This window comes from Dendrobium catenatum, unplaced genomic scaffold, assembly GCF_001605985.2.
Source record: "Dendrobium catenatum unplaced genomic scaffold, ASM160598v2 original_scaffold_165368, whole genome shotgun sequence".
In the NCBI taxonomy this organism is placed as follows: Eukaryota; Viridiplantae; Streptophyta; class Magnoliopsida; order Asparagales; family Orchidaceae; genus Dendrobium; species Dendrobium catenatum.
The window spans coordinates 64,461-87,061 of record NW_021483793.1 but is presented as its reverse complement, the minus strand read 5'-3'; the positions used below and the strand labels follow the sequence as shown (position 1 = coordinate 87,061).

Below are 22,601 nucleotides of genomic sequence, written 5' to 3'. Positions count from 1 at the left end.
ACGAAATTTGCTAACAAAAACGAAATCCGGACAGAAATGTCGTTCAAACTTCACCGTTCTGAAAATTGAGAAAGGCGGAATGTGCCTTACCTTGCGTACACCAATTTCTTGAACTACTGCAACGGACAAAAACGGCCCGGCGTCGCCCAAAAATCCACTTTTCCATTTTTTCCTTCGTTTTTCTCTCTCCTGGGCTTTTCTCTCTCTTCAAAATATCTCATTTCTATATATATCCAGACTGATCGTCCCGGACGATCGAAACTTCGTCCCGGGACGAAGTGGCTCTGGACGAATTTCGTCCAGACGAGATTAATTAACGTCCCCGGCGACTTGTCCTCGGGAGAATTTTCGTCCAGACGAACCAAATTTCGTCCCGACGAACCATGCAGCCAAAACTGTAACAACCTGTACCGATCGTCCCGGACGAACCTGGAGCAAAAACTGATGTTACAGTACAGGACCAGGAAGAAGATTTAGAGCACCAGGAAGTTTGATTCAAATTTGCTCAAATATCTTCTCCCTTATGCTAGGAGGTGTCCTTCGTATATCAAGTCGTCTTCATATTCGACGTACTCATAGTTTCTCAATCACCGCCGTTGTAGGTGATATTCTAACTTGTACCCACAGTGGTTCGTTGTACTTATGATATACTCACTGTTGTTATCCACAAGTATTCATTTGTAGGGAATCGTCATATTCATTACGACCTCCCGGAAGTGTTTGTAGAAGAGCCGTTGTCCTTGCACCATATCCATCTTTCACCAGTCTCAGGTGGTTTTACTGTTTGTACATGTTTATAGGGACGAGTCTTCTGCTATTGATCTCCAGAATCGCCTTCTTCAATCAACCGGCATTTGTAGGGATTGTCGTAGGAGTTCATGCATTAAGGTCTTGTAACGTACTTTGAGTCACTATTGACCGTACAAATGTTCTTGTAGTTTGAACTCCCTCGCACATGCTTCAGGCTCTATTCTTTGTATATGTTTGATTCCCAGTTTAGCTTCATTCAGACTTGAATTCATCAAGTTTACAAGTCCCCACTTAACGGCGTATAGCCCGAGTTCAAGTACGAGCTCAAAGTATATGTTCAAGTGCTTGTTCAAAGTCTTCTGAAGTTCTTTGCAAGTTCATTTTCATGTTCAAATGGTTTGAATTTTGGTTCCAGTTTGGTTTCATTTTATTTGAATTTGAACTTTTAGAAATCATTTAGAGTTTGTTCAGTTCCCCTGCTCGTGTTCAGTTCCCCTGCTCGTGTTCAGTCAAGTTCAAAAGTCAACAAGTCGTTGTTAATTGGGGCCCAGGCTATTGTTCTTTTGAGTTCAAATCAGGTCCGGGTACTGTATGTTTTCACCCGAAATTTTGGCAACCTCCCTACGTCTCCCCCGTTTAGGGGAAAAACAACGGGAAACTGGGCCTCCCGCCACGCTAGAGAAAAGCGTGTATGGTAGGTGTGAGATGGGACGTCGAGTCGTGCGAGCCTTATGCGAAGGTCGTGGGAAGAGCAGCGACGACGTGCGGGGGCAGAGAGCAAGTAGCGACTTGATTGATTTTTTTTTTCTTTTCGTTTCAGAACAACGGTCAACAATCCACGAACACCCAAGACATCTGGTGTACTTCTTAAATATTATTAAAACAGCCCAATACCTTTGAGAGCGTCTCAAATCATTTTAACACTAGATATTTAGGGAGAAGCGAATCTATTTTCTAAGAGACTTTACAATAGTGTTTAGATGCCAAACTTTGTTGAAACGCCTGGGGGGATGATAAGAAGCAGGCTGAAGTAAATGGGAGAAGGTGCTCGTCCCTTTGGCTTATGGGAATTTTGGTATTAGAATTCTGGTGACAACTCGAATGGGCTCAACTACTTTGATGATTGCAATGATCATTAAAAAGAAGGATGAAGTATTTAGATTAGAGGGTTTGGAGAAAGATCAGTGTTTGCAACTCCTTAACTTTCATGTATTTGCTGATGAAGAGAATCCTAATGATTATAAAGGATTAAGATCCATTGATGGAGAGATAGTTAAAAAGCTTTTTGGATCTTCATTTGTTGCAACGGTCATCGGTGGTGTCGTGAATTCCTAGGCAATTCAAAATATGATATAAAGGTCTGCGTTACGATGGAAACGAGCCCTTGAGAATGCTCAGACGATATCTGATCGACAAACGGACAGCGCCATTGCGTCCGGAACGTCGTTGACATTCAGGATATATATTTTATTTAATAAATTTGGATGATCCGAGATGGTGGTGAATTTCTAGGCGATGCAAATATAATATAAAGGCCTGCGCTACGACAGAAATGATGCCTCGAAGATGCCCAGATAACGTCCGATTCATGAACGGATAGCGTCATTGCGTCCGGAACATCCCCGACATTTAGAATATAAATTTTATTTAATAAATTTGGATCGTCTGAAGTGTTGAAAATTTTCAAAGGCGGATCAAATATGATGCGAAGGCATGCACTACGAGGGAAACGGGGCCTCGACGATGATCAAACAACGTCCGATCGACGAACGGACAACGTCATTGCGTCCGAAATGTCGTCGGCATTAAAAATCTACATTTTATTTAATCAAATTGGATTGGTTGATGTGGTGTCGCAAATTTCAAAGGGGGATCCAAATATATTATAAATGCACGCATTACGAGGAAAATTAGCCTCGTCGGTGACGAAATGATATCCGATTGCAAAACGGATGACGTCGTTGCGTCCGGAACGTCGTCGGTATTAAGAATATACATTTTATCTGATCAAATTGGATTGTTTGAGGTATCGTCGTAAATTTTAAAGGGGATTCAAATATGTTGCGAAGGCACGAGGGAAATGAGGCCTCGACGATGCTCGAATGACCTCCGATTGATGAATGGACTACGCCGTTGCGACCGGGACATCAGCAATACCATAAATCCACTATAAATTTGTCTAATTCCGATGTTCGACGAATTTGGCACATAAAACGAGACAAAAATACACGTAAAACGATGAAACTACACACGGATTGAGGCAATTTGGACTTAGTAAGTGACGTTTTGTCATTTCTAAGGCAACGCATTAATGCTTAATCATTCATATGGTTAATGGCTTAATGAGTTTGGCAATATATATATATATATATATCAAATTGCTAAACAGAGAAAATGTATCAAACACATTAAGTGTCGTACCTCATTCTGTCATTTTGAATTAATACAGTAATTGCTAAACATTGATATGGAAATTAAATTAAAATTTCTTTTGACAAAAGCAGAGGCCAAATAGAGAAAATATCAAATTTAATAAATGTGTTTACTTCGTTTTATCAAAGTCCCTTGTTGTTTCTTTCAATCAGTGCAGCTGGCCTCTGTTCGTCCTATAAGCAAAAAAGAAAATGAGGTTTTCAACGAAGCCTAGAGCTGGAGCTGGAGCTTTGAAAATTTAACGAAGCCTAGAGCTGGAGCTTTGAAAACCTCATTTTCTTTTTTGCTTTGAGGACGAACAGAGGCCAGCTGCACTGATTGAAAGAAACGACAAGGGACTTTGATAAAACGAGGTAAACACATTTATTAGATTTGATATTTTCTCTATTTGGCATCTGCTTTTGTCAAAAGAAATTTTAATTTAATTTCCATATCAATGTTTAGCAATTACTGTATTAATTCAAAATGACAGAATGAGGTATGACACTTAATGTGTTTGATACATTTTCTCTGTTTAGCAATTTGATATATATATATATATATATTGCCAAACTCATTAAGCCATTAACCATATGAATGATTAAGCATTAATGCGTTGCCTCAGAAATGACAAAACGTCACTTACTAAGTCCAAATTGCCTCAATCCGTGGGTAGTTTTCTCGTTTTACGTGTATTTTTGTCTCGTTTTACGTGCCAAATTCGTCGAACATCGAAATTAGACAAATTTATAGTGGATTTAGGGTATTGTTGATGTCTCGGTCACAACGGCGTAGTCCATTTGTCAATCGGAGGTCATTCGAGCATTGTTGAGGCCTCATTTCCCTCGTAATGCATGCCTTCGCAACATATTTGAATCCCCTTTAAAATTTACGACGCTACCTCAAACAATCCAATTTGATCAGATAAAATGTATATTCTTAATACCGACGACGTTCCGGACGCAACGGCGCCATCCGTTTTGCAATCGGATATCATTGCGCCATCGACGAGGCTAATTTCCCTCGTAATGCGTGCATTTACAATATATTTGGATCCCCCTTTAAAATTTGTGACACCACATCAACCAATCCAATTTGATTAAATAAAATGTAGATTCTTAATGCCGACGACGTTTCGGATGCAATGACGTTGTCCGTTCGTCGATCGGACGTTGTTTGATCATCGTCGAGGCCCCGTTTCCCTCGTAGCGCATGTCTTCGCATCATATTTGAGCCGCCTTTGAAATTTTTCAACACTTCAGAAGATCCAAATTTATTAAATAAAATTTATATTCTAAATGTCGGGGATGTTCCGGACGCAATGACGTTGTCCGTTCATCAATCGGACGTTATCTGGGCATCTTCAAGACCTCATTTCTGTCGTAGCGCAGGCCATTATATTATATTTGCATCGCCTAGAAATTCACCACCATCTCGGATCATCCAAATTTATTAAATAAAATTTATATCCTGAATGTCAACGACGTTCCGGACGCAATGGCACTGTCCGTTTGTCGATCAGATATCGTCTGAGCATTCTCGAGGGCTCGTTTCCATTGTAACGTAGACCTTTATATCATATTTTGAATTGCCTAGGAATTCACGACACCACCGATGACCGTTGCAACATATGAAGATCCAAAAAGCTTTTTAATTATCTCTCCATCAATGGATCTTAATCCTTATAATCATTAGGATTCTCTTCATCAGCAAATACATGAGAGTTAAGGAGTTGCAAACACTGATCTTTCTCCAAACCCTCTAATCTAAATACTTCATCCTTCTTTTTAATGATCATTGCAATCATCAATGTAGTTGAGCCCATTCGAGTTGTCACCAGAATTCCCATAAGCCAAAGGGACGAGCACCTTCTCCCATTTACTTTCAGCCTGCTTCTCATCATCCCCCCAAATGTCATCCAGAATAAGTAAGAACATTTGGACATGATCTCAACCTGAAGATTATCTTGAAGTGTCTCGAGTGTCTGCAAACGAGGCCTCTCCTTCTCAAGAGATTCCAATATATATGCAATGACCTTTTTTTTTACATCATAGTTGAAACGCAAACTCACATTTTAAGATTAAATTCCTCCGCCATTTCATCTTCATAAATATGTTGCAAGAGAATTGTCTTTCCCATACTGCCATGCCCCACTATAGACAGAAGAGATATGTTTTTGTATAAATCAGCTCCATTAATAGAAGCTTGATGTTCCTCATTTGATTGCCTTTTCCACCAATGCATAACAAAACCCAATACAATCCGTATTCAAGCTGAATTCTCTTTATCAAATTTAAGATTCTTGGGTTGGTTGTAGAGGTCAACAACGCCAAACAAAAATGCCTACTAAGGCCTTCAAGTTTTTTTTTTCAAGGGCAGTAATATTCTACAATAAACTTCCAGTGAATGTGTCATGCTAGATTTTCATTAAAATTTGTTTGAGTTCAATTTTATCAAAAAGTCCAAGCACTATAATATTTTATTATACAACAACAACAAAAACATCAAGCCTTTGTCCCACAACGTGGGGTCGACTACATGAATCATTCTCCATTGTGTTCTGTTAAAAGTCAAATTCTCATTTAAATCTAATAAAGAAAGATCTTTTCTAATATTTTCTAACCAAGTCTTTTTAGGTCGACCTCTACCTTTCTTAATATAAGTCAAATCTAATACCTCTACTTTCCTAACCAGATCATCGGAAAGCCGTCATTTTATGTGACCAAACCATCTAAGGCGACTCTCTCTAATCTTATCTTCCACTAGAGCTACTCCTACCTTTTCACATATATGCTCATTTCATATTTTGTCTCTAAGGGTAAATCCACTCATCCACCTGAGTATCCTCATCTCTACAACACTTAATTTAGTATTATGCTTCTCTTTTAATGGCCAACATGCTGCACCATAAAACATTACAAGTCTCACCACCATCTTATAGAATTTTCTTTAAAGTTTTTGGGGGACGTTTCTATCACAAAATTAGCCCGATGCATTCCTCCACTTCAACCATCCAACTTGAATTCTACTGATAATATCCCATATATATCACCATCACTCTGAACAGTAGATCTAATATATCTAAAACGTCTACTCTTATTAATGATTAGATCGCCCAAAGCCACACTCCCCCTATTAGGTCTATTATTATTAAAATTATACTCCATATATTCAGTTTTAGATCATGCAAGCGAAAAACTTTAATCTGATGCAGGCAATCCATACCCATATTTGGGCAATTAAAAGGTGGGCTGAAATTAACTAAATGGGCTTGGCCCATTTTGCTTGATGCTTGGTATTTAGTGTGTTGTAGTTAATTGGAGATAGCTTTTTGGATTCCTGAACCATGAATTCCCCTTTGTGCCTTTTTGGTTTTCTCCCTGGCTGCTTTCCAGTAACTGCTCTGCCCCATTTTCCTGTGTTGGCTTCTCGAGTCCCTCTCTGGCTGCTTTCCCGTGGTGTGCTGGCTGGGTTTCCCGTGGGTGCTGGCTAGATTTCCCTTGGGTTTTTCTCCCTGTTTTCTGTGCATTTTTTGTGGGCTGTTTGTGGTGTCTTTTAGCCTTTCCTCTTCCCCTTGGCTTATTGGTTTGATTGGGAATTTTAGGTGGCTGTTTGTCTCCCCTTTCTCTCCTATAAATATGTGGTGATGTTTAGACAAAAAAGAGAGTTGTTATGATGATAATTTTTGGATAAAACCAGCAAGTTTCTTTGGAATAGCTTGTGAGCTATGTCCTCTTCCTCTTCCCTTAAATGGTTGTGCTTCCCGTGGCTTTCCTTGCTGTTTTCTGTGCAGATTTTGGGGGCTATTTGTGGATTTATTTGGCCTGATTTTTGGGTGGTTTTTAAGTTGTTGTTCTGGTGTTTTTGGCCTTTCATTTACATGATTTAATGGTATTAATTAGTGGTATGGTGGCTGTTTTGCTCCCCTTTCTTTACCTATATATAGGAGATATTTGTGGCTGTTTTAGAGTTTTTTTAGAATGATGATATTTGAGTGATTTTTGGAGCCTAAACCTGTAGGTTTATTTGTTGGAAAAGCTTGCGAGCTTGTTCCATCCCTTCTTCTCCTCTCTATAGCTTGCGAGCTATGTTTCTTCTTGGCTTCTAATCTCATTTTTCTTCCCGCAAGTATCCACCCCATCAGTACCTTTCTTCTCGATCCAAGAAAAGCAAGTTGAGGTGTTTAAGGTGTCTTTTTTTTGTTGTTTGTAAGCATCAAAAGTTTGTAAGTCCTCTTATATTATAAAGTGAACTTATTTTTGGTTTATTTGTTGCAATCTATATCCTTTTGGGTATATTTCTATATTTACTATTATCTAGGAAAGTTATGTTTTTGCTTGCAAAAATTTGGGGGTTGTTCCAAATTTTTGCTGGCATCATAATCTCTAAGGTTAACATCCATAATTCAAGTTTAGCTTCAACTCCCTCTCTAGTCTTATCAACAAGAAGAATATCATCAGCAAAAAGCATACACCAAGGTACATCCTCTTGCAAATGTCTAGTGAGAACATCCATGACTAAAGCAAAAAGATATGGGCTTAAGGTTGACCCTTGATGCAATCCAACCTAAATAGGAAAATAGTTGGTCAAGCAGTCAATCGTATTCTCACAATCTACGTTAAAAAGTTTAGCAAAATATCTCATCCACCTTTGTTGAATATCATCTTCCAAGAAAAGTACTTTTTGATCTTCATCCTTAATACACTTCACTAAATCTAAATCCTTACGTACTCCTATCTCTTTGTTTGACTAACTCATACATATATATTTCTCCCTCACTATCTCTTTCCCTATTATAAGTAAACAAAAATTATTTTAAAGTAATTATATTTATATAAGTTCATAAATTCTTAGTAAAACCTCCCATCTCTTATTAGTATGTCTTATATATGATCATCAATTGTATGTAAAATCAACATATTGCACATACAATTAGGATTGTACATACGATCGTATATCCATTTGAGATTTGCATATAGCCATTATAACAGGTCATTATAGTATCTCTGGAAGATCCCAAGCTACCAAAAATGTTCATATCATTTATAGATAATCATACGTACAATCAACCAGAATTTCTATGATTTTATCCTAATAAGTAGTTTGACATTTTGGATTTTTTATGAGGCACAAAGATCAAATACCAAGCAAAGGCATGGGGATGAAGATCATATATGTAAGGCCCAATCAAATGAATTACAAGAAGATCAAGATCAAGTATGTGGACACAATAAAAGGTTGATCATCATTCCCAATTTGCATTGTCAACTGGCTCCTTCAAAAATCTGATCAAAATTAAGCAAGGCAAGCACCAATCAAGATACAAGTGTGCATGGTGAGTCCCTCCTTGTTTGAACTCAATATAAGCTTAATTGAGGTAGACTCCACCTTCCATACAAGTATTGGATGTACCTTCCCTATTCAAGATAAGAAATAAACAATGGAATGAAAACCACCCTCTTTTCAAATCATGTATGACCAAATTTTGTAAGATTGCATTTAATTCTTTGATTTATTTTAAATGTCACACTGTCTTTTATTGTGAAGATGGCCCTTACATATCATGAATCCATGTGATGCATGTTCATTGACTTAAAACCTTCCTTGTAAGCTAGGGCCATCCATTCCCTTCCTTAGGCTTCTATATAATTTTTTACAAGTATTTCATTTATGATCCATGAAGTCTTTCTCTAATAAGGTATTCAAATCCTTGTGGTTATATTATAATTCTTTAGTGAGTCTATAAGGTAATCATAATTACCCACCCCCATTATTTCCATTACATTCCACCCCTACCCTCCTAGCATCTCTTGGCAAAATTTGGTTTTCCTCTTTGACTGGCCACATAACCTCCTCTCCACTATCATTAATCATCACCTTACAATTCCACATAATCATCTCTCACTACAAAATATACCCCAAAAAAACATCAAGTTCCTATGACTGTTAAGTCATAATTTAGTATCAAATATAAACCCTAGAATATTTTGAAGAATACATCAAGAATTTGTATCAAGCTTAAAAAAAAAAAATTAATAATAATAATAATAATAATAAAAAGAATTTGTATCAAGCTTCACCTTGTGAAGGTTTCATCTTAAATGTACATTTAGTAACGATTTATTAGCTTTTTGTTATCACAAATTTGTTAATTTAATAGAACATCTCAAAAATATTTCTTTTAACCTTCTTTATCTTCTTTCATCATGGCAATCCTTAAAGCAATAAAAAACTTGGATAGCTTTAATAATAATGCAGTATGGTAAAAAAGATGTCTTGTAAAATGTATCAACAAATTCTTAATAGGGCTGCAAACGAATCGAGCCGAGCCGAGTATGTGAGTGTTCATGTTTGTATTCATTTAATATCAACTTGTTCAAGTTTGGTTCATGTTTATTCGAGCTTTATTGTTTGTGTTCATGTTTGGTTCATTTAAATTCATGAGTGTTCATGTTCGGTTCATGTTCAGTTCATGTTTGTTCGTTTAGTGCTTATCGAGCTTTTTCGCGAACATATTTAATGAATTTTTTTTAACTATCAAAAAAAATATGTTCATGAACATATCTATGAACAAACACATTTATAATAAAAGCAATTGTCTATGTAACAAAGGCAATGATTATTTATATTTATTAATTTTATAGTCAAATATTAATTATCTTTATCTAGCTTATTCACGATTTCAAAATCGAACACGAATCAAGCTTTTATCGAGCTTCTTATCGAGCTTAATGTCGAGCTTGTTCACGAACTTCAAATGATGTTGTTCGTTAACATAAATGAGCCGAACGCATTAGTGTTCAAATTTGTTTATTTAAGAATCGAGTATTTAAAATATTGTTCAAGTTTGTTTGTTTAGCTAATTAGACGATCACAAACGAGCTTTAATCGAACCGAACAACGAGTAGCTCGTCGAACGTTTGGTTCGCTTGCAACCCTACTTCTTAATACACCATCTCGCCCTACCAACTTGGCACCCGCACCTTATCACAAACCTAAATAAAGCAATATATACATAACTCTCCTCACAAATCTTACTACGCCATATCCTTAAATTCCACCAAAAATCACTCTGGAGCCTTTCACAAGTATTTTTCTTACTCATCCAATAGTCATAACCAACAACAAATAAATTTACAAATGATAATCATGGTATTTCCAAGTATTTTCCTCAACTCATCTAATAGTGATAACCAACAACAAATTTGATCAAATTAACCCCCCTTTAAGCAATTCAGGTTCATTCAACACAGATTGAGCTTTCTTCAAAGCCTCATTTGACCATTGTTATTTCAAACAAAATAACTTTTGAGAATGCTACAACAATTTTACTCTATGGCATACAGTTCTTGAAATATAGTAGAGATACTATAGCACAAAAATCAAAGATCAAGCAAAGCCATGGTTATGAAGATCCAATACATAAGCCACATTCCAAAGAAGTTCAATTACAAAAAGGTAAAGCTCAAGTATGTGAACACAAGGTAGACATGGATATTCATTCCCTATTTGTATGCGCACAGCCTCCGCCAAAAAACAACAATATGATGGCCAAATTCAAGAAAGACAATCTCCGTTGCAAGCGTGCATGGCCAACCCCTCTCATCAAATGCTTAATTGAAGTACGCTTCACCATTCATAAAAACCTAGGACTTTCCCTCCCTCTCCACGGTAAGAAATACATGATAGCCAAATTCGGCAATATTGTATTTGACTATTTGCTTTATTTTAAATGTCATTTTCTTGTATCGTCAAAGTTAGCCCTTCGAAGTCATGGATCCATGTTATGTATTTTTATTGAATTAAAACCTTCTTTGTAAGATAAAGTCATCCACTACCTTCCTAAGGCTTAAATTTTCATTATTTTGGATAAGCGCAGCAGCTCTTCATGAAAGTGTCATATAAGAGTATTCATTCATTAAGTAATAAAAGTTTGTGCTTGTATCCAAACACTTTGAAGATTGCTTTGGTGAGCATCTTCTTGGAGCATATTTTGTGATCTTCTCAACCCCTGAAACCTTTTGGAGAGTTCCTAAAACCCTTGAGATTTTCCTCTTTATCTCGCATTAGCCACCTTAATTCCATATAATCATCCCTTAATCAAAATATTAAAAAACAAAAACCTACCCACCCTCAAGTCATAAGTTTTGGAATAATTATTTGTTGTTGTCCTCGTACTGCTGCTAACAAATTGCGCTAAACAAAGAGCTCATTCATCATATTGCTCATTTCATTTAGGTGAACGTGCAAATGATTAATCTCTTGATCTCTAACATGCATTTCATACAACATTTGTCACAAAAACATCTTCAATTTTCTCAAATCCCTCATGTTGCTACAAAAAAATTTCAACTTTCTCAAATCCCTCATGTTGCCGAGGGGGTTCATTCTCTAGTAGTTGTTGAATCAAATTATGTTGAGAAGATCCCTCATCATAATTTGGAAAATTACCCTCTCGTGCTCGCCATCATAGCTGTCTACAAAAGGTTTTCAAAATAAGTGATCCTTTGGAACCCAAAATTGTTGAACCTTCCATCTGTGGATCTTTGAAGATTTAGATTTGACCTGAATGGAATACCACAATGTTCAACGTGCGAATCAGAGTATCTATGATGAGGCATTGGCCTTTAGTATGGTTGTAGGGACCTTCTGACAATTTTTTTTTCATTGGTCAATTATTTTTCCAAGGTGTGGGTAATATCTTCTCATATTTTGAAAAAGAGAAAGTTCGGTGTGTGTGTGTTTGGGGGGGGGGGGGGGCGGGCGGGGGGGGGGGGGGGGGGACGGACGTTGTCATCTCATCCACCAACTTCTTAAGCCTACTTTGTTATGCTTGATCCCTGACAACTTTAAAAATATGAAAAGAAATAGATTCTTCCCTTGTATGAGGTGCGATCAAGGCTGATTGTTGAAGAATCTTCTAAAAAAGTTATTTTCAATTGGGCCTAAGTTATTTCTTTTTACATAATGTGATAGCTCAAAGTATTTGCTAGTAGAATGTTAGCCTATGTTTGTTACATTTACTCCTATGTTGTCGAGCAAAGTTCAATATGTTAAGGTCATTCGTAGGTATTCACCCTTCTTCGGGCCCTTCTTGGCACTTTAGTCCATAGGTTGAAATTTCAAATATTGTCTCCCAAGTGCAAAAGGTAATCCTAGGAGAGTTGTGAGTTCATGTCGTGGACTAGTTAATTGGGCCAACAATTATTGATTTGATTTGGCTTGCAAGCCATTCTTTTGATGTTGTCAGCCCATCCATCAACTTCTTAAGCCTTCTTTGTTGTCGTCAATGTCTGACAACTTCATAAATATGAAAAGAAATATATTCTTCCCTTATATGAGGTGTCATCAGGACTGATTGTTGAAGTGTCCTCTAAAAGAGTTATTTTCAATTGGGCCCAATTTATTTCCTTTACATAATGTAATAGAACAAAGTCTTTGTTCTTAGGATGTTAGCCTCTATTTGTTGCATTTTCACTGTTATCATCATGCAAAGTTCAAGAAGTTAAGCTAATTAGCGGGTATTCACCCTTTCCCGGGTCCTTGGCACTTTAGTCCATACGTAGACACTTCAAACCGTGTCTCCCAAGTGCAAAAGATAATACTTGGAGAGTCATGGGGTCTACAATGGACTAGTTAATTGGGCCAACAATTTTACAAGCTCTTCTTTTGATGGTCGGGGTTGAGGCAATAAAAAATCTTGAAAATTTCGAAGCCCTTCTTGGGGTAGCCTCAATAATAATGGTAATAATAGGAGCCTCAATGAATAGATGTCTCGGCTCATTCGAGATGATTACATTTGGGCCTCCACTTGTTGGTTTGAAGATGAACCAAGGCAGTTGGCATAACCTTTTTAATGTGCATGAGCCCTCCCAACAGTGCAACTTCAATATATTTATTGATGAGGACAAACCTCACCCCTTGGAAATTATGTCGAACTAGAGGATAGCTCCAACAGGACTAGCATTGATGATAGCTTAGGAAAATTGCACTATTAATCCACCCCAACCTTTACAATCAAGATATTACTTACAGAGGTCATGATTGAGGCTTTCTTAAGTACATGGAATGAAAATAACAAAATCCAAGTTTAATTTAAATTAGAATACTAAACCCTAACCTTTTGTGATAAGATGATGCAAATTCAATATCATATAAGCGTGCATATTAGGTGAATAGAATTAAATAGAAAGTTTCATTATCACAGATTCCACAATCACTAAATCTAAAACTATGTTGAGCGTAGGCAATCGGAGCATTAAGCAACTCATCCAAAGATGGAAAGAGTAGTACCCAACGGAGTTCCCTAATACCTAATCATTTAGGAAAAGCACCATTTTTAAACTCAGGAATTCATTTTTCATGTGATAAACTAGTTTTAATTAAATCAAATTTTCTTTGACATTTAAATCATGGTTTATTTGGATATAGGATCAAGATTTCCTATTGGTGCAAACCACTATAATTAAGTATGCTCATAAGAGAGCACTCTTAATTAAGAATGGTTGTTCCAGCTACTTTTCAAGGCTAAGGTTTAATATTTATATTAAACTTGAATTAATAGAGGGTGGTAAGAGGAATGGAAGTAAACCTAATCAAGATTAATGAGTCTACCACTCGGCCATCCGGGTAGTCCTAATCTACCAATGCCAAAGAATTACAAGTCATAATGTCCAAGGCATTTAATAAGCAAGTATGGGTTACCTCCTCTCAAATATCCTAAGCAAAATGCATGTGAATTTTGGTGGCTGAATTTTATTTTGGCTAGTGAGTTCATTATTATGAGACCTAGCCCAGCTATAGGTTGGGTTAGGGCTTACATATAATGGAAAGGCCTGATTTTAATTAGGATGGGGCTTAGAACTATTGGAAGGTCTTAAGTTTTGATTAATGGATTTATTTGCTTTATGATGATTGATGCAGGCAAGGGGGGGTCAAAACAAGATGAATATTTTGTTCTTTGGGCTGCTTGTTGTCTCACGGTTTGGGCTTTGGCTGCATTGATTTTGAGCTAAATTCTTGGGAATTAAGTGGTATCAGCTCATAAATGCTTTCCCACTACTTAGTCAGCTCATAATTTGACTTTAATTAAGTTCATTCCCCCTTGCCTTTGACTCTTTGGTTTCCCCATTCATGTTTCTTCCCATTATTGTGTCTCCTTGGTTTCTTCCTTGTGATTTATTGTTGTGGGCTGGTTGTCTTTTCGGTTAGCTCAAATTTTTTCATGTCCAAAAATACCATTGATGTGGGGGGGGCTTTATATGTATTATTGATGAAGGCAAGGGGGGGTCAAAACAAAATGAAAATTTTGTTCTTTGGGCTGCTTATTGTCTCACGGTTTGGTCCTTGGCTGCTTTGGTTTTGAGTTGTAATTTTGGGAATTAAGTGGTTCTGGCTCATAAATGTTTGAGCTGATGTTTTAGTTCATTAATTGGAAGAGTCTTTGCACTTGATAGCTCATTAATGGAGTGATTTTTATGCCTCTTTCCGTTCCCTATGTCCCCTTGATTTCCTCCCCTTGGTGCCTCTTCCCCTTCTTGTGTCTCTTTGATTTCTTCCATGTGAATAAAGGCTGTGGGCTGCTTTCCCGTGGCTTGCTGGCTGGGTTTCCTGTGGCTTGCTGGCTGGCTGGCTTTCCCGTAGCCTTCCTTCCTATTTTCTATGCAGTTTTTTGTGGGCTATTTTGTGGTGTCTTTTGGCCCTTTCTTCTCCTTTTGTGCCTATATATAGAGAGTTTGTGGTTGTTTTAAAAGGTTGTTGTGATTATGATTTTTGGATAAAACCTGCGGGTTTCTTTGGAATAGCTTGCGAGTTATGTCCTTCACTTTCCTCTCCTCTCTATAGCTTGTGAGTTATACTTCGTCTAGTCTTCTAACCTCTTTCTTCTATCTGCAAGTACCACCTCATCTGTATCTTTCGTCTCAAGTAAAGAAGAGCTCCTTTAAGTGTCTTTATATTATGAAAGTAAAGTTGTAAATGTCGTTTGTAAGAGTCTTTATATTATAAAAGTTGTATTGTTTCTTATTTTGTCTATTTTTGAGATTTTCGTGTATTTTTCTATTACCTAGGAAGGTTGTCTTTTTGCTTGCAAAAAATAGGCTTTCTCCTAATTTTTGCTTGCATCAATTTGGTATCAGAGCCAGTTAGTATATCCTAGGTTTTGGTGTCATGTTAGTTGTCAGGTAAGTTTTGTTTTTGAGTCGTGTTGTCATTTGAGTCTTGGTGTCATAAGAGTTTTTGAGTTTTTGTTTTGAGTCTAAATGGATAGTCCATACAACATCCTTCAGAAGCCTCGTATCAAGATTCAAATGAGTCCCAATGAGAATTTGACCATGTCAAATTTATAAATCAACCACCTATTCAGGATGTGAAGATTCCAACTGTAGAAGAAATTCCATCACAAGGAAGTTCTACAAATCCCCTACAAAACGAGTTATATAAAATTCAATATCAAATTTTCTTATGTACAGAGAAATTCGAGAAGAAAAAGAAATTTATGCATGACCAATTCAAACAAGAACGTGAGAAGATTTTGAAGAAATACGAGGCAAAGATTCAAGAGCTTGATGCCCTTCTTCGCATCCTCGGAAGAAATCTAAAGACAACTCATCGGGAGATGAATTCTTTCAACCGAAGGAGAATTGATGTAGGCAATGGGGGGTCAAAACAAGATGAATATTTTATTCTTTGGGCTGCTTGTTGTCTCACAGTTTGGGCTTTGGTTGCTTTGATTTTGAGCTAAATTCTTGGGAATTAAGTGGTATCAGCTCATAAATGCTTTTCCACTACTTAGTCAGCTCATAATTTGGCTTTAATTAGGTTCATTCCCCCTTGCCTTTGACTCTTTGGTTTCCCCATTCATGTTTCTTCCCATTATTGTGTCTCCTTGGTTTCTTCCTTGTGATTTATTGTTGTGGGATGGTTGTCTTTTCGGTTTTCTCCCTGCTGCTTTCCTGTGAATTCCTCTGCCTCGTTTCCTGGCTTGGCTCCTCGGGTCCCTCTCTGGTTGCTTTCCCGTGGCTTGCTGGCTGAGTTTCCCGTGGCTTAATGGCTGGCTTTCCGTGGCCTTCCTGTTTTTTGTGCAGTTTCTTGTGGGTTGTTTTGTGGTGTCTTTTAGCCCTTCTTCTTCTCCTTTTGTGCCTATATATAGAGAGTTTGTGGTTGTTTTAAAAGGTTGTTGTGATGATGATTTTTGGATAAAACCTACGGGTTTCTTTGGAATAGCTTATGAGCTATGCCCTTCACCTTCCTCTCCTCTCTATAGCTTGCGAGCTATACCTCGTCTAGTCTTCTAACCTCTTTCTTCTATCCGCAAGTACCACCCCATCTGTATCTTTCGTCTCAAGTAAAGAAGAGCTCCTTTAGGTGTCTTTCTATTATGAAAGTAAAGTTGTAAGTGTCGTTTGTAAGAGTCTTTATATTATAAAAGTTGTATTGTTTCTTATTTTGTCTATTTTTTAGATTTTCGTGTATTTTTCTATTACCTAGGAAGGTTGTCTTTTTGCTTTCAAAAATTAGGCTTTCTCCTAATTTTTGCTTGCATCAATGATTCAAATTAATTGGGTTATAGCTTAAGTCCATTGCAAGGCATGAATTTAAATTTAAAATTTGAGGTTAATTGCTCAATCTGAGAGTTGCTTAGAAGGTGAAAGAAGGTAAGCTCAGCTTTTGACATGCCTGAATACAAGTATTATAATTCAGATATTAGAGCAGGCAAAAAATAGGTTTTATCAGTTTACCCAATAGGCAAGGCAACCCGTGAGGACTTATTTGCTATCAAAATTATCTTCGATATAGAAACTCAAATAATTGGAAAAGATATAAAGGTGCTTGTAAGGAGTCTAAGAAAACAATTTGCAATGCAAATAATTTAATTTTTAGTGATTTTTATAATAGATTAGATACTAAGAAGAGCGAAAGATATATGTATGAATTAGCAAGAAGAGCGAAAGATATATACTAAGAAGTTGAAAGATAGATGGGAGAAGTATATAGTTAAGTCATTGTTTAAAATTGTGCAATATGAGACATGTCTCAGCACAATTAAGAACAAAAAAGCCTCGAGGTGCACGCCTTGAGTTTGAAACGTGAGGCGTATGCCGCAATTTGGCTAAAGGCACACCTCACCTCACTATCATGTGGTGAACGCCTCACTATATTTAATTTAATTTCTTTTAACTTATCGGAAACCGATTCACTTTTCCTTGTATTACCTTAGGTCCATCTAAGGTTTGTGTTTCCTCTGGTGCTACTACTTGGGCTATGAGCGGAGTAAAGTTTCAAAAGAGTAAGCCTCTCTGCCTCCTTTGATTGCACATTAAGCAGAGGTTTGAAAAAACCATTAAAAGGAGTCTTCGCTTCCTTCGACTGCTTCGTCTACGCATGAAGTAGAGTTTAGAAAGAGTCGTTAAGGAAGCTTCTTGTTGCTATCAAATCGGAAGCCACAAAAAGTGCTCGACCCAAATCACTTCTTGCTTGTATTTGTTCATTGTTAATTTAAACTTTCAATCTTACTGTTATGAGATATAAACTAGAATGGAATAAGTAGGATCAACAAATATAATATATTGTATGATATGATGCAACATTATAATTGATATCAGAATTTGATAGCATCTTTTGATCTCATTGTCATGTAATATATAGACAATATTTGTTATAACATATGTAATTTTTATAATAAAGCACTCTTAGGATAGGTGATGTAATAGCCCAAAAATTTTAAATGAATTTGTTTGAAAATTTTGATCCAGAAGTGAAGCAGCGCTGGGAAAGCGCCTCCACGGCATTGAGCTCTTTGTTATATAGTAACGTTGGGGGTGGCATGCAGCACAGCAGCCCTGGATCTTAGGCGCCATGGCACCAAACACTAAAAATATTTTTTTTATATTTTAATATAAATATCCCCACCACCCACCATCCCTCTCTAATTTTCATTTCTTATCGGGGAAGGAACGAAGGAGAAGGAGAAGGGGGAGAGGAGAGGAGAGAAAGAAGGTTATCCAGGGCTTTTTCTTCCATCATTCATGTTACAAAAGTTGTTCTACTCATAGTAAGTGACTAAACTCTTATACTCATATTTTCAATTATTTTGATTTCTACGATTTTTATCTCACCTGCATCTATCAAAAATATATTATATCCAGATTTCGTAAGTTTTTACTAGGTAACTTTTAATAAGTTATCAATTTGATCATTCTAAATAATTATATATATGATTTTATTGTATTTTCACTAGTTAAATGTTTAAAAATTTCTATGTGAAATTATTAGAAAAAAGGTATGCTGAAAACGGGTTAAAGAGTTATGTACTTTGATTTTGATACGATGATACTTGAATGTGATATGTGCTAAAATAATTGATATGATTGGCATATATTGAATTGCAATATTGATATTGATCTGATATGATGAAATATTTGACATATGTGTATAAAATTTGGGAAGCCAAAAGGCAGATATGAAACACCGTAAGGTGTAACGAAATGATATACCAAATGATATCAAATATATAATATGATACCCTCAAGATCAAGGTACCTTCAAGATCAAGATACCCTTAAAATCAAGATACTCTCATCTAAATATTTGATACACGATAATACTATTGATAATATTGACATATGACAGATAGTGATGAGATATGATAGATAGTACTGATATAATATGAGAATATTAATACAGCTAATTTATTGATATTTTTTTAGAACTTATCAGATACATAAATATTTAATAAATAGTAATGTAATTATATTTTTCACTTGTATTACATTATGTGAACTCTGGTTGATGTTTAAGAGATAAAAAAAGTGTAATTCTTCCAATTTAGAGTCTAGGACGTCACAGGTGATCTTCTAAGAAGTTACATGACAAAGGATTAGGTTTTTTGTTCCTGTGTAGTGGACCTTTAGGCTTCATTTGGGATGGCTTTCTTACTGCTTCTTAAAGCGGCTTTTTAGTACAAACATTTTAATTTTTGTACTAGAAAGCCACTTTAAGAAGCAAGAAGAAAGCCGTCCCAAACGAGACCTTAATCTCATTGTTATCTTTCAATTGTTGTTTGCCAAGGACTTAGGTTTTTTTTGTTCCTTTGTTAGGAATAACAATCTTCCTAATGGTGTTATTACGGCTGATCTTAAGGTGCACAGTAAGGGCATCCACGTGGGGGTTCTTTTGGATCACCATATGTCAAAAACAATTTATGATTTCTTAATGCTTTATTAATTTGTGTTAGCTTTGTTGGCATTTTAAGTAATTAAGCTGAAAGAAATTTTTCCTCTATATTTTCTTATATATTCAATCATTGCTCTGGTAGTCTTCTGCCTTGTACCTTTTGAAATGCAATACATGTTGAACAGTTGAAATTAGACTGAACATAAGAATTTAAAAGAGGATAAGCTATTATAAGTAGACCATTCATGTAACCTTCAAATAACATGAGCTGACATAATTTTCAGCATTTTAATTAACTTATTTTGAATCTTTTTGCAGGGTTCTATAGAATATGGTTAGAGACAAAGTTAAAATCATGTCTGGTCATATGAAAGATCAGACGTGAAAACATAGCAATCAAATTGATGTGAGAGGCAGCGACAATATATAAGTATATTTGAAATGTAATAGTTGTGAGAAGGTGGTGAAGATGGTGTTATTAGGATGAAGGAGCGCCTATCCGGATCACACAAAAATGTTGAACCATGTGCCAACATGCTTGATACCATAAGGGAGGAGATCAAAACATATATGAATGCAATAGATAATACAGTTATATTATCCCGACAAAAAACTATTCTTATTTAATAGTGACTGGTTGGATCCTACTACCAACAAAGGCACAAGAGTACATAAACTATGCATAATTAACGATATAAAAATAACCAGGAAATATGACTATTTGATCCTTTAATTATTGCATTTTCACCCATCAAGCAATTTAAGTGTATTATGCAAAATATTTTAGTAGTGTAAAAAATAAGCATAATTAGTTAGTAATCATTAAAACTAAATGAGATGTAGAGTTAAAAAATAAAAATATAATACAATTTGCTCGTAAAAAACAGAAATTTTAGAATTTAAACAAGCTTCTACTGATGTTGACTCATTAACTAACTTACAAGATACTAATTTTGAATGGAAATAAGTTGATAGTTTTACTAAGAAAAGTAGTGATAAAAAAGATAGAAATTTAAGACAGACATGTTAGAAGCTCACCTCATTCCATGATTCCCCAGTAGTTTCAAGCAGGGCAGCATTACATGTTTTTAATTCAATAGAAGAGCCAGAAAACATGGAGGCAGCTTCCTCCCAGCCCCTATTATGCCCCATACACCTGCACAGTCAACCAAGCTTCTGTAAGTTATCAATGAGTGGATAAAGTTAATAAGCTTTTAATCTAGCCTCAATCTTAAAATAAAGTAACACGTAAGAAAGTATTTAAAAAAGAAAAATCAATACACCCATGTAATAAGCACTGCATTCAGAGATGTGACTCACATTACTGTAAGGATCTCATCCCTTGAGTATTGACATACAACCTTTTGGAGATGTTCAGCCGTCTGACCATCCATTGCTGCAATGGAATAGAAGCTCGGCATAAAATGAACCACAGCTCGTGAGAACTCCTTTGAGTACTCTTGCATAATTTTGAGGGTTTCCTTTGACCGAGTAGCATCACTGTTATGTGAAAAGCAGTTTAATATCAAAGGCCGCCCCTACAATGAAATCTAGCTGTAATTCTTCAATTGAATATAATAACTATTTCCATTAAATCCATAGTTTTAAGAAGCTTGACAAAGCACAAAAATAAATTTTGGTGCAGGTATTATACAAAAATATTTTTTAGAGTACGAATACAATAAAGTAAAATATTATCCTAGGATTAGATGGAGTCATTTAAAAAATACTAATAAAAATATTTTTAATAATAAGATTTAAGATCTCAAGGTTTTGATTGTGTATGATGAAACTTTTTTTTTAAAGATGAAAATAAAGTTGTGGGAAAAATGTAGTCAATGATATTAAAAATGTTGCAAAGTATGTGCTTAGACTATCGAAAGGAAAAGCTCCTAATAGTAAAAAATGGTTGGTGATGGAATCAAAATGAGCAAGAAAAGAACAAAAATAAGAAGTTTTGTCATAAAATTGGTTTAGCTATGAAAGATCAAAAAATTGGAAAAAATATAGAGGGCCTCGTAACGAGTCTAAGAAAATAATATGTGATATAAGGAATTTAGTTTTTAATGATTCATATAATAAATTAGATACTAAGGAGGGCGAAAGATATACGTATAAGTTGTTCAAGCAAAGAGATGAAAGAATGATCTAGTTTAAGTGACGTGCATTAAGGATGAAGATAAAAAAAAAATTAGAAGAGGATATTCAACATAGGTGGAGGAGATATTTTGATAAGCTTTTTAATCAAGGTTGTAAGAACATGATCGATTTTAGTAAACTTAGCATCCTAAATGAAAATAAGGATTTTTTATTTTTATTGACATATTAATAAAATTGAAGTTAGAGAGATTTTAAAGAAAATGATGTGTGGAAAAGCAGTTGGACCTGATGACATTCCAATAGAGGTGTGGAAATGTAGTTGAACCTTATGATATTCCAATAGAGTTGTGGAAATACTTAGGAGATAAAAGAATTTCTTGGCTTGCTAAACTTTTTAATATTATTTTTAAAACTTAAAAGATGTCGGATGAGGGAGAACATGTGTTGGTTTCTATTTTCAAGAATAAAGGTGATGCATAAGAGTATGCAAATTTTAGAGGAATCAAGTTAATGTGTCATATATTAAAGTTATGGGAGAGAATAATTGAGCATACGTTACGACGTGATACTAATATTTCTCAAAATCAATTTGGATTCATGTCGGGTAGGTCTACTATGGAAGTTATATATTTATTAAGAGGTTTGATGGAGAAGTATAGAGAGAATAAGAAGGATCTGCATATGATACTTATTGATTTAGAGAAAACATATGATAAAGTTCCAAAAGAGGTACTCTAAAGAGTTCTAGAAAGAAAAGGAGTTAATAATGCTTATATTTAAGTCATTAAGAATATGTATGTTGGAGTCATCACTTGTGTTCAAACACAAGGTGGTCTGACCAAGTATTTTCCTATTTCAATTGGATTACATCAAGGATCAACTCTAAGCCCATATCCTTTTGCCTTAGTCATGGATGTTCTTAATAGACATTTACAAGAGGATGTACCCTAGTGTATGCTTTTTGCTGATAATATTCATCTTGTTAATAAAACTAGAGAGGGAGTTGAAGGAAAACTTGAATTATGGAGATCAATCTTAGAGTCTAACGGTTCTCATTTGAAAATATCTAAAACCAAATACATTGAGTGTAATTTTAGTAGCAATAGATCGAGTGGAGGCATTGTGACTATGTGCGATCAAGTCATTAAGAAAGAGTACACATTTTA

The 22,601-nt window shown here is 35.7% G+C and overlaps 1 protein-coding gene across 2 annotated transcripts in view; it reads right to left on the bottom strand.

Annotated features, from left to right (window-relative positions):
- Positions 1-22,601, bottom strand: part of LOC110113316 (uncharacterized protein At3g52155, chloroplastic) — a 46,087-nt gene that overhangs the window by 5,545 nt on the left and 17,941 nt on the right. Inside the window, exons 3-5 of one of the 2 annotated variants that reach the window (XM_020845851.2) lie at positions 20,656-20,835; positions 20,374-20,491; positions 8,340-8,579 (exon numbers count right to left, since the gene is read on the bottom strand). In XM_020845851.2, coding sequence (XP_020701510.1) covers positions 8,520-8,579; positions 20,374-20,491; positions 20,656-20,835 — 358 coding nt within the window. In that variant the 3' untranslated portion in view covers positions 8,340-8,519. Of the gene's footprint in view, positions 1-8,339; positions 8,580-20,373; positions 20,492-20,655; positions 20,836-22,601 lie in introns of those variants that run through there. The other variant, XM_020845850.2, reaches the window with a different exon arrangement.